Source organism: Anabas testudineus, chromosome 6, assembly GCF_900324465.2.
Source record: "Anabas testudineus chromosome 6, fAnaTes1.2, whole genome shotgun sequence".
Classification (NCBI taxonomy): Eukaryota; Metazoa; Chordata; class Actinopteri; order Anabantiformes; family Anabantidae; genus Anabas; species Anabas testudineus.
In genome coordinates this window covers 8,986,339-8,999,529 of record NC_046615.1, presented here as the reverse complement: position 1 = coordinate 8,999,529, position 13,191 = coordinate 8,986,339, and the positions used below count along the sequence as shown (strand labels likewise).

Below are 13,191 nucleotides of genomic sequence, written 5' to 3'. Positions count from 1 at the left end.
TTAAATTAGCCTTTTACTAAATGCACTTTGAATTGTATGATAGAATATCTGCTGTTTTTTTTTTTCTTATTTCCAATTCAACCGTAGACCATCTGTTCTTTTATATCTGTAGATTTATGTAAATCAGTCCAAATAAAGAAATCTGAATTAATGCTTTATCTCTATGTGATCATTTCATATAGCAGTATTTTAACCATATAGTTAAATATTGTAATTGTCTGATATTTGAATAATTTCAGAAAATTAACAAAATAGAAATATAAATTTCTATTGTACTAATATTTGCAAATTCAGTAGTTATTTTTTCACTGGGCAAACCAAGTGCTCCTTTTAACTCCAAAAACTCTGTCACAGAAACTAGTGAGCACATTTTGACTGTGTGTTTTGACCCGCACTGAGAACAGCTGAGTCAGCTGCCCTGTGAACGCATGCAGCCTTGTGCTGGAAAGGAAAGGATAAAAGACAGATTTGTAACTTGTAGCCTGGCAGTTTTATTTGACGTTATGGTAAACCTATATCCAGTTGCCATACAGTTCCTCAGTGAGTCTTGGGTAGTTGTAACATTAATACATAAATAGATCTTAACTGTATTGAGTTATAAATAATAGCATTTCTCTTCATATGCCCTTGATTCCAGAGGCAGGTGGAGTAAAATAAATACACTCTTTGCAGTTATCTATGATGCACAAATAATTCTGTAGGATTTTTACCTTCTGTTTCTTAACCTGACCCTGAGTCATGATCCTAGCTGACTCTTCCCCATTGGCTCTCTGTTATCGAATGTGGCGAGGGAAATTGGTGGCAACCTCTTTAACTGTCTCAGATGTAGCTTTCTTACAGTACTATAAAGTTTCTTTTCCGTTCTGTTAGTGCACTTGTGGTAAAGTTTGTTTAAAAAGACTTAAATGCAAACCAGTAAGTGTATCATTGTTTTGTTCAAACAATAAGGTACTTCGGTATCGCAGGATTTTGACCTGCGATATATGCAGCAGTTACATTATGACTAGTTTGCTACAAAGTCCTCCTCACAGAGAATGGAATGTCTCCATTGTACAGAGATTACCGAGTGGAAAGAAACCAACTGGTAACAATCAGAAAAAACACAAACTACAAACAAGGAGTCAACAGAAGAAGCAGCAACAGTACACAGTAACATACAGTACACAGAATATATACGCTCAATATGCAAAGACCTTACAATTGAACAGGACAGGACTCTCTCTCCTTATAAGGTGTGAGTTGTATTTTAAAGAATTCAGACACGGAGAGAGGAGGACATATGGGAGGCGGCAAGGGAAAACGACAGCCATGTGTGAATAACTGATGTAACATCTAGCTTCCGCTGGTTTAGCTACGAACACGTGGCCTTTTTAGATATTCAGAGGTTTCATTTGCCCGTTGCCATGAGGAACACACAAGGTACGGTACATAGAAGGGAGACAGCCACACAGTGTTCGGTGTGGTATCACGGCAGCAGGGAGAATTCAGAGGAGCGCTCTTCACAGGGTGAGCTCCTTCTGGACGCCCCACAGGGTCTCGGCGCTCTTATTCAGCTGCTTCTCCTCGTCAGCCTTCAGTGTCATGTGAATGACATCTGTCAAGCCACTGTTGCCCAGGACACAAGGGATGCTCAGGAAGACTTCATCCTTCACTCCATGCATGCCCTACAAGAGAGGGAGAGAGACAAACCAGAAAGCGTTAGCAGGTAAGTCATACTATCAGCAGCTTGTACGGTATGTTTTGTAAACCGATAATGGATGGCATGCGCTAATGGTCCTCACCTGGACAAGTGTGGACACAGGGTGCACTTTGTGCAGGTTTTTCATGATGCTTTCTACCAGGTCAGCCACAGACATTCCAATGGCCCAGGAGGTGTAGCCCTTCAGCTTGATAACCTCATACGCTCTGGAAAAAAAAAAATGAAGGTGAGAAAAGCATGTCTGGACCGAGGAGAAAATAGGTGAGTCTGATTTAAAATTGGCAACTGTGTTCCTGGTTTGTCAGTTTCCATTAATACCCCTCAACCATTCATATCTTTTGCAAATAAATAAATGAATAAATAAATGAATATTGTGTTCTACATTATTGAGCTCCACGAAAAGTTAGACTTGATTTGCTGACATAAAAAATACAAAAGATAAAAAGTTGCATCACTTTACTTCATCATACAAAATCCATCATCAGCACTAGCAGATTTAGCAATGCTGAATGTTGATTTGGAAACCTACTGTGCATCTCTTGTTTGCCATTTGGCTCCTGGTCAACTTTATTAGTCACATCACTGAAACCCACTACAAACCCTTAAGATCTGCTTTAATAAAACTTCCACCTCAGTGCACAGCTACTAACTTGTTGTGATCCAGGAAATGCATGTGCAGGACATTCACTTTTGAGGATGTCCTGCACATTTTGAGAAATACACTGTACTCACCCATCAACCACCATCTTATGGACCTCCTTCCACTTCTCACTGTCATCCTCAGCCCCCATCTTTGGGTTGAGGCCTTGCAGAGAAACTCCAGCCACATTCACACCACTCCACACAGGCACTATATGAAACACAGAACACAGAATGGTGAAGAATTGGTAAATCTTAAATTCAGATCGCACATAAAGGGGTAATCCTGCTAACTTAAAGCGCACACACACACACACACACACACACACACACACACACACACACACACACACACACACACACACAGTAACTTCAGTACATTGAAAATACACGACCAACAAACAGTTACAGTGGAAGGCTAGCAGACATACCACTAGAGTCTCCATGCTCGCCAATGATCCAGCCGTGACAGCTTGAAGGGTGGAGGTGGAGCTTCTCTGCCATGATGTGGCGGAAACGAGCAGAGTCCAGGTTGGTACCAGAGCCAATGACGCGATGGCGGGGGAAACCACTCAGTTTCCATGCCACGTAGGTCAGGATGTCCACTGGAGAGGTAAAGAACAAGAGAAGAAACCATTAACCTGCACCTGCTGCACCACAACTCACACATTTACAACCGTCTCTCGTTCACTGTCCCTACCTGGGTTAGAGACCACCATCAGGATGCAGTTAGGGCTGTACTTGACGATGTTGGGGATGATAAATTTGAAGATGTTGACGTTGCGCTGCACCAGGTTGAGACGGCTCTCGCCCTCCTGCTGACGGGCACCAGCAGTCACGACCACCACCTTGGAGTTGGCTGTCACACTGTAGTCTGGCAAAGTGACAAAAAGACAGTTCTGAATCAGACACAGAATATTAGTTTCAGCAAAGATTGTTCAGTAAGGGTCCAAGTCATGCCAAAGTAAAGGCAAATGTTTCAGCGGTCAAAGGTTGTAGTCATCGTTGAGCGTTCTCACCTTTGTCAGCTACAATCTTGTGTGTCTTGAGGAACAGAGATCCGTGCTGCAGGTCCATGGCCTCACCCTTCAGCTTGTCCTCCATTACATCAACCAGGGCCAGCTCATCACACAAATCCTGATTAAATACATACAAGTCATTGTGATAACTTACCATACACTGTAAACAATGTGTCAGACAGGAAGTCTACTAGAGCAGAACAAACAGCAAGGCTTACTTAAAATGCTTAACCCAGTTAATAACATAAATATAAAAGAAAAGAGCGATACCTATAGTCTATGCCTTAGTTTATTAGCAGTATTGTTGGTTTTAATATCTGATTTTTTTCAGCTATCACAGGTCCAGTTTTTGTATAAAAATGTAGTACACAGGCTTTAATTTCCACCAAACATTACAGCAGTGAATTTGTCTGATCACTATCAAAGTGTATTTGACTGCAGCCCTTGCTGGCTCTGGTAATTTTGGATATCATTCAAAATACAAGTAGTGCTGCTTATTCATTAATTTCAAAAGCATGACTCTCTGGGGTCTAACCAAAGCCCCTTATACCCTCCAAGTAGTTCACTTTTGATGTACTAAAAACTCCCTACTATGTCTAATATACAATGTTAAGCAATCATGGACCTTTCCACTATTTAAACCGAAGCTCAATAAATACACAATCATATTGTATGACTCAGCCATTTCATATCTTTTCTCTCCTTCTGCCTCACCTTGAGCAGGATGCTGATGGCTGAGGCCATGCCCACCATGCCGACACCCACCACCGTCACCTTGTTCCTGCTGCCAACAGGCTCATCCTTCATCACATGGCAGATCAGCTTCTCCTTGGTGGACATCTGTGGAGCCAGGAGGAGGCAGTGTGACATGCGAGTAAAGCAGTACAGTAGTGCCGCATAATTTATGAGGTAGTTTTAATGCATTGTTAGTAATGACCCACACAAGGGCGGACGTGACTGCTCTCACGCCTCAATGAATGAGTCAAACCTGGGTTTTCCTTTTTGTGTCATCACATTTACAAATCTGACTCAAACATGACTTTCCTCAGCCACAGGTTTCAGTTTCATGTCTACCATTCCTTCATCCTTTCCTTCCAGAAGCGCTTTAGGGGAAGTGCCAGCTCATAGCGCCCCTCTGAGTAGCCATGGCAACCACTGCCTGGGAAAGCACTGCAGTCTGTCTTCGTGCAGCACAGACCATCCCCAGATGACGTCACACACTGCTATTTATGTTTCCTGGTAGGGCAGCTATGTCTGAGTGCTCACCCTTGCAGGCCTTTACCCTCACCACGAGGACTACACTGGCTTGCTGTGATGTGAAGACACGCACGTAGTGGAGAACCTGACAGGATTAACACTGTAATGCCTCCTTTGAGGGGATATTTAAGACCTAGTACTGTATAGTGAGTTTGAACATAACAGTAGTATATGGGACAGTGCAACCTTGTTCCCCCGTTTAGTCAATTATCTTTAATTTAGATGTCAGCTGAATCCATTTACCGGAAGCTGACCCTGAGGCAAGTTAGGTTTGATCTTTACAGGAGGTCATTTGTTAGTTTACATTAAGAGATATGTTACACGCTGGCCCTTTTTTATTACCGCTGTAAAAGCCAGAGAAATTACTTCCTTGGGAAGCACGACTGACTGAGGATTACAAGTAGGATTATTAATATACGACAGAATTTAATGCTATAAGTTAGATGTTATGTGTCAGGCTTATGATTCAATTAATTTCTGGGATTTAAAATAAGTAGTTGTTACAACTGGACAACTAGAACTACTTCAAGCTTGTATCATCATATTTCCCATAACATTATGACATTTACTAAAGTAGATTACAGGTCAGTAACAGGTCAGTAAAAGGCCAGTAAAGATCGCTGCTGGGGTGTCAGGTATCACCGCTAAGGTTTAGTATCTGTTTTTTTCCCGTACTATTTTGTAGGCAACCGTGAATATCTTGTTTCTGCGCTCAGTTTCAGACTATTTGACCAGACAAAACAGTCCATCCAGATTTATTTGCTTTCTAAATTCATCATGGAGGAAGAATCTAGGCTTTCTGTATTTTCATAGAGGGTAATTAATCTACTGAGGTTGCCAACAGACTGCAAAAGACAAATGTCCATCTACAACACTGTGCCAAAAATGACTTAACTGATTAGCGAATGTGAGCTTGAAAAAGTCATCAATATTCTGAATATTTGATGCAATTATAAAAACGACTATCATACACATCCACACCCTGAAACATCATTGATAACATATCTGTTGCACCAGCACTGCTCTCTCAGAGGTTGACTTCCACATCCATCATATCAGTGCAACGCATTTGCTGTGCCACATCAAATTTAAAGCCAAGAAGAGTCGTGTCTGGATAATGGACACCATCCTGACCTTAACTCAGCCAAGGGCACGGGATCCACTTGCATAACACGGCGATTATTATCAGCAGAATCATCCTGAACATACATACAAACTCTACACTGTACAGCTGGATTCATTATATCATTTCCTACTTATTCTTAATTGTGTCCATAATTACAGATCACTGATGTGAGCGTTGCTGCAACGCGTAGGAAGCTTAGGGGCTTACATCCGGCAGCTTAGGCCACTCTGATGGACAAAAACATTATTTTCTAATAGAAAACAGTGAAAACATGGAACAGTGAAATATAGATATCTGTGCAGCTGGAACAACCAATCACCGCTATCGATTATACAGAGACACGCCCAATTCACAGTGCTAGTACGAGCATCACCGTCGCTGCTTTCTTCATCAATAACAGGCAAATGGATACAAATAAATTATTTCCAGAGACGTAATTAAAGCGTTTCTACTTAGTGTTTTGTCCAGGAGGGCTCGTCTTACCTTGACAGTTTGGTTTAAAGGGTGAAAACACGAGCTGGACTGGCTCTGATCCTCGTGCAGCCTTTTCCGCAGAAGTGGTACCGCAGTGACGGTGTCACGCGCTATTTAAAGGCTGCCTCCTCCGTGGGCGTGACGTAGGCGACGTGCATATTAATGAGGTCGGGTGGTCGTCCGGTCGCCGTGCGTGATGCGTGTCACGTACAGGAGGGGGGGGGGAGGAGGAGGAGGAGGAGGAGGAGGCTGCCATCATCATCACTAGAGGATGCCTCGTTAGCCATAGTACAAAAACGTGTACAATTAGTCTTCTAATATTTTATGTAACTTATAGAAAAATGATAATTAACATAAATATAATAAAATATTATGTGCCCTGTTTGTTTCCGTTGTTGATGTAAGACTGATTCCTGACATGTGGCAAATAGTGAATTTTCTGCATCCTCAAACATTTCAGCGCCCCCTTCTGTCTGAATTATACCATCACAACCATTAAACTCAATCACAATCTTAAGTTATCTGCCGAGCAAGAGCAACAAGTTTAGTGTGATCCAGATATCAACATAAAGCACTGTAACAAGTGTAGCTATAAACATGACAGTGTCAGAAACATGACAGCAGATCGTAGAGACAGAAGTCGAACTGTGCATCCACACAGTTCAGAACAGACAGAGATGGATCTGCACGCACGAATGTGTTGGGCTGTGTTTCTGTTTACAGTTGTTCTCTAAATGAGCAGCGGAGGGGAAAGGAGGGCTGCCTCCCAGATGATCATGTCATCACAGTCTTTGTGTTCAGCTCCAGGCTGTTCTTTCCACACCAAGTGATCGTCCTGTTTGCCATAAATGGAAAAATCTCCATTCACTGTGATTAGACTCACTGAGTCACTCAGGCAGGTGCAGATAGTAGAGCAGAGGATTCAGATTCAGAGGAGCAGAGGTGTTAGAAAAGTATTTCATTATTATTATAAAATGTTGTCCCCCCGACCATTACAGCTTTCTATTGGAAAGTCATGTAGCCAGAGGCAGAGTGAGCTTGTGCCAAATTTGTTGAAGAGGACATCAGGGATGGTGTCCTCTTCAACTGACTGATGATGGTGGGGGGATGGTGGAAGAGGAAGACGCCCTTTGTCTTTCAAATCTGGTGTGGAAGGTGTTATGTTCATTTGCCAGATGAGGGTTGGTCACAGCCTGCGGGGGTTGTAGCTGGTTATTGTCTTGAGCTCTTGCCATAACACAGAAGAGTCATTAGATGAGATGTTTTGTTCCAAGTTGTTGTGGTGTTTGGCCATCGTCACAGTTTTATTTAGGGCATACTTCACCTCCCTGTCACCATTTCTGGAGCACAGTTTTCCCCAGTTTTCTGCTTATTATTATTGCAGTACTTTTAGATAACAGCACTGAGATAAGCCATTACCTGTCAGTGGAACCTGATTAGACTGAAAGAGCTGATTTGACTGTCGAAGGCATAGAAGTTTCACAATAGTTACAACATACAGCGGTAAGAAAAAGCTTGGAAACATCAAGACATGTGGAAAAAAAAGAAAAGAATTCCAACATGTTCTGTAATAATTTAATCAGCAGGTAAACTGATCTAAAACAACTTGTTGTCGACGTTTTCTAATCAATGTTAACTTTAACACCATTATTGTATGCTTAAAAATGCACTGTCGTTAATTTTTGTGATTTATTGTACTCTAAGATGATCCAGGTCCAGATATACTAGGCAATTGTTTAATATAGATGTTCTGTGATGTCCTCTGCTCAGACACTGTATAAATGAATGCTTTTTAAAAAAAAAATACAACAACAAAAAAAAAAAGTGCATATTGTTTGTGTCTGAATGTGAAGTCCCAATATTTTGTATATAATAGAACACCAACAAAAACTAAACAAAAAGGTCAAAGCAAACCCAGAACTATTAAATTCGCTTTCACATTCATTTAATTTGACATATTGTTAAACTATAAACCCTTGCTGGCAATCACATTGATATGCAATTTAATGTGATCAGTTTACAGTAAACCAAGTGATGTGGAGAAGAAATGAATCTCCAGTTTCACATTTCTCAAATATTATGTTCCATCTAACTGAATACACGTCAGTTTCATAATAGGGTATTCTCATGTACATGTCCAATTTAACACGACATTTCCCTAATGTACATTTTCCTACCAATGCAACATGTCTGTTTAGAGTGAACAAATGCTCTCCAGCACAAATCCTGTCCTCACTGTATCGACACCTAATGTTTACACAACACAGACATCCTGTCTCCTTATTTTATGAGAACTCAATAGGACCCTTTCTACTGATGTAGTAACATATTTAACTAGTTCACAGGAACTCTAATTGCTTCTCAACAGGGAATCAGGAAGCACGAGTAGTCACAAGGACTATTTAGATTCATGGCAAGTATATATTCACCTGTATGCACATCCTGTAAGGCTGATTTGCATTCCACTCATTCCTTTTGTTCTGTTGTGTGAATGGTCATAAGACCAAGTCACTGCCCCCCCCCCCCCCCCAGCTAACTAACTAACTAACTAACTAACTAACTAACTAACTGACTAACTAACTAACTAAGCTTTCTTTCACAGGTATACAGGTATTTCAAACCTGCGTGAAAGAGGTCAGGACCAACCATAGGCTCTATAAAAGCACTTTTCCAGCAGGGGGGGCTGTTGTAAAGGAAGAGGAACATTCTCCCACAGCACTGACAGTGTCTTTCCAGATGTACAAGCTACCCATTGCATGGGCACCAATGCACCCCCATGTCATCAGAGATGCAGGCTTTTGAACTGAGTGCTGATAACAAGCTAAAAGCACCCTCTCCTCTTAGGTCTGGAACACATGCACCCATACTTTCCAAAAAGAAAGTCAAATTTGGATTCATCTGACCACAGAAGAGACCGAGCTGTGATGCAGTGATGTCCATCACAGAATAATAATCTATTTAATCAAGTGCCTTCTGAGAACCCAAAGATCAAGGCATTTAATAATGTGTTTCAGTCCCTTGCACACAGAGATTGCACATATATTATTGTGATGCACTGTAGATACTGACACATTTAAATTTTACGCTGAGAAACATTATTCTGAAAGTGTTCGACAAATTATAGTCAGAGCTTTTCACAGATTTCTAAACCTCTATATAATATATATAACAACATATGTTGTATTGAATTAAAGATGGCGAAATGATTCCTTCAGAACTAAAGGTCAATTCTACTCAGACATTAGTTTTAGTGCTTCAGTCTAAACAATCAATCCCATGCGCTGTGAATTAGAAAGTAATGGAAACATCACTAAGATTTGTTCAGGTGCCTCTGTGTGTTACTGTGACAGTATAAAACACTGCTGCAGACAGATGAAGTTCTGTTAAATACATGTGAAGCCACATTTCACCCTGTATTGTTTGATGTACTTAGTTTGCCTGCAGCGATGTATTCCTAACTTTCCCGCTCTCTGAGCAACTTCTCCTTGTCCTTGCCACTGAATTTCTCATCCTCGTCTTTCACCACCGCCTCTTTCAATGATCTCCGGAGCGTGTGCCAACGCAATCACTGCTAGCCCCCCACCCCCAGAGGAATAAAGAAACACCAGTTTGTCATGTTAGCTTCCTCTCTCACACCACAGGGTCAGTTGCCAACATGTTGTTATTGCACAGGGCATTGGGACTGATGTGTGTCCGCTGTGGGTGAAATCCTACCTGCTGCTTAGTAGAGAACAATCTAATCACCTCACCATAGCCTCCTCCTCCGCCGTCTGTTTAGAAATAGAACAGGGGCCGAGGAATAAGGCCACATCAATCATAAAAGCATTCTCCCGGGAACAAGATCACTCTCACCACTCTGTCAGAGCAGCATCCAGCTCACTGATGTTACCTTACTTTGCCTCAAACAGACACATCCTGAACCACAAACTTAGAAAAAAATCCTGCTCCACTGGAGCTCTTTTCTTGCTAATTTGTCCTTCCATGTCTTTCAACATGAATCAAACATTCTTATTCCTCCTATCCTTTCATCTCAGTCACTTCTCACCTACCTCTCCTTCATACCCCCCCCCTCTCATACCTCTCCTGGGCTTCCAGTCTCACTCCTTGCACACCTTCTGCCTACAATTGATAACATCCCTGATGGGGCTGCTTTATTAGCCACCCACAGGCAGATTAACCAGAGCAATAATACACCAATCAACAGCAATTATGCACAGATAAGCCCAGGGAGAGCTCTGCTGGGTACGGGAAAAGATGCGGCAGTGGTAGAGTGATTGGCTGTGTTTTAGCACAGGATTAAAGGTTGTATGTCTGTGCATACATTTATGTGTGTTATACAAGAATATTTAATTGCGTGTGCTTTGTTTTTCGTCTGGCGTCTAATCCCTTTGCAGGGCATATTATTATAATCAGGTGTGAAATCAGTTCTAGTCTCCTGGTCCTTATCAGGTGCTAATTGAAGCCACGAGCAGGCAGGCTGTGTCCGCATCTGTGTAGTGTCAAAGTTATTATTGAAAGTATGAACATGAGTGCAACAAACCAGCTGGATAAACACAGATTTCGAATCCGTATCATGCGCCATTGCTCGCCAAGTGTACTATTATGATTGAAGACATCCCTTCTCATCATTACAGTAAAATTAAAACACTTCAGTTACAATGTTAGCAGTTGTTTTTTTATTTATTTATTTATTTTTTGGACCTTACTGCCTGAACAGCAACCTGGCACAGTTACAGAGCAGCTAAATGATGATGAAAGCGAGTGGAAGGCTAGATATGAGTTTCCTGCCTGCAGGCATTCATACACCAGCCAAGTCTGATTTGAAGAACAGCTGTGTGGATTTAACCTCCTCCTCTGCCCTCTTTGTTACACACAAAAAACACGCATGCAGTCACATGCACAGGTGCACATGCACATATGCTTGCATGCCCTCAGAACCACACAAGAACCTTATTTTCAGTGGCAGACCAAAGTCCCCAGGAGCTGTATACTGCTGTGCAACTGGGAAGCACACCAATCTTTCAATTCCAGATTTACACCAGCAAAGCCGCCAAACTATGTGCGTACATGCATCAGATTTGTGCCCCCCCCCCAGAAAAAAACGAGCTTCAGAAACAACGATCCCACTCTCCTATCAAAGCGAGTGCCTACTTCATTACTTCATTTAGCATTTTTAAGTTTCAAACACAGCACGTTTTGATCAGTTCCTGCAATTTCAGCGTCAAAAGCTGTGGCAGAATTGTTCAAATTGGCACAGAGGAAGTGTGCACGCATGGACTCCTCTGGTTCACAGAACATGCATGTCTCATCCAACCTTGAGGTGCCTCAGCCCGTGACCTCCAAAAAGTTAATCTTGAAGCACAAAATGAAACAGACGTTTATAATTTCTTCAAGCATGAAATTAAATAAATTTCCTTTGGCTGTCCCAGCTCTAATTATTTCAGAGGATTTATGACAGTGTCACTGTTATTTGTTTGAAGACAGTCTACACTCGTGCATTGGTGGTAGCCTCACATTCTTTTACATGTCTGTGGAGGAGCGCTGAGGCGCTTCTGTCTCCTCGTCCAGTGACCTTAACACCTGTGGTTGATATATGAGGGGAGATATGTGTGTAGAGAGGCTCAGTATACGGGGGCATGTGTTTGTGTACATGGCTTTGTGTGTGCTTGCGTGCATGACGGGCTAGGGTTAATTGAAGTTGTTAGAGTGAAAATGATTCCCTCAGGGGGACAAACCAGGTGGAGGTGGTGGGCGTGTTCAGCCGTGGGTGACGAACAGAGACCTGGAGAGAGGAATGAAGTGGACGGGTAAAAAGAAGCAGGGTGGGAGTGGGGGGGGTCAAAGGGATTGCTCCTCACGCCCAGAGCTCAGAGGCAGTGATACATGAGTATGGAGAGACAAAATTATTCATCTAAAAGGTCAGATGTGTCTGTCCAACCCCTCACCCACCACTGTTTTCATTTTTCCACACTTGTTTGTCTTCTTCTACTCGTTTTTCTCGAGCACCTCTGGACAAACGGACACTCAAATTCATTTGAAGATTTTCTCCTCTCCTCCCAAACCTGCCTTCATTTCATAGATGACGGGTTGGCTGACTGTAATCCAACAGATGCTGGGGCAGAGAGGCCTGACCAACTGTTTTAACTCCAATCAGCTTTCATTGCTCTCCGGAGGAACCCCACACAACCACTTGCCAACCTGTCAGAGAGAAAACAGGAGACATATATGTGCATATGTATCCGTGGTTTCATGTGTGGCTATGTGTGTGTGTGTGTGTGTTGATTGAGGCAGGGGGCTGATGGGGAAAAAGGGTGACAGTCATTACCCCCTGTGCCTGGTGTGGGGCCAAACCGCTGGCTTCAATCAACTCAAATGTGTGCGTGTGCATGTGTACGTCTGTGTGTGTGTGTCCAACATCAGCAGGGATGGAGATGTCGCTAGTAATGCATCTGCCACTGTCGCTGGTTCCCGACAGCCTGAGCCACCCCTGCATCGCCCGCGTCTGTCGCCTCCATCCTATTCCCCATCAATCTCTCACTGCTCCCTACTTCTTTTCTCTCACCCCTTCCAAGACAAAGACAAAAGCCCTCAGGAGTTAACATAGGAATATTTTGAAGCCGTTACGCAAGCAGAGTTTTTCTTTATTTCTTCTTCTTCTTTGCATCATTTCAGCAGTCTCCAGTCTATGCTGCTTCACCTTTAGTGTCTCCCTGTCATGTTATTATCAAAAACGTAGAACATTACCTGATGTAGCAGCAACATAGTTTCTTGAATTCTTGGTTACTTGCTCGAGAATTCTTTACCAAAAGAAAAGTGTTGTTTCCCACACATTGTATATTATATTTTACAGTATTATCTTAATTCTTCTGTTCCTAATGTAATACAGTCATGGTAACTCACTGGTAATGGCAAAGCTGCAGGTAAAAATAATTTAAGCCAATTCATTTAGTAGTTAGTTAGCTGATTTGTGTTTGGAT

General features: G+C 42.2%; 1 protein-coding gene across 1 annotated transcript; it reads right to left on the bottom strand.

The window, feature by feature from the left end:
• Nucleotides 1–467: 467 nt before the first annotated feature.
• ldha (lactate dehydrogenase A4) lies at nucleotides 468–6,313 on the bottom strand. Its single transcript, XM_026366463.1, has 8 exons — nucleotides 6,224–6,313; nucleotides 4,072–4,197; nucleotides 3,358–3,475; nucleotides 3,039–3,212; nucleotides 2,770–2,943; nucleotides 2,432–2,549; nucleotides 1,782–1,905; nucleotides 468–1,664 (listed from the first exon to the last, which is right to left on the bottom strand). Exons 2-8 carry the CDS (start codon nucleotides 4,195–4,197, stop codon nucleotides 1,500–1,502), a joined length of 999 nt encoding a protein of 332 aa, XP_026222248.1. The 5' UTR covers nucleotides 6,224–6,313; the 3' UTR covers nucleotides 468–1,499.
• Between the last annotated feature and the right edge of the window lie 6,878 nt (nucleotides 6,314–13,191).

Coding starts and splice junctions, on each gene's coding strand:
- ldha (XM_026366463.1), bottom strand. CDS start 4,197: ATGTCCACCAAGGAGAAGCTGATCTGCCATGTGATGAAGGATGAGCCT. Junction 3,213..3,357: donor CAAGATTGTAGCTGACAAAG/GTGAGAACGCTC, acceptor TCACTTTGCCAG/ACTACAGTGTGACAGCCAAC. Junction 2,550..2,769: donor CGAGCATGGAGACTCTAGTG/GTATGTCTGCTA, acceptor TGTTTCATATAG/TGCCTGTGTGGAGTGGTGTG.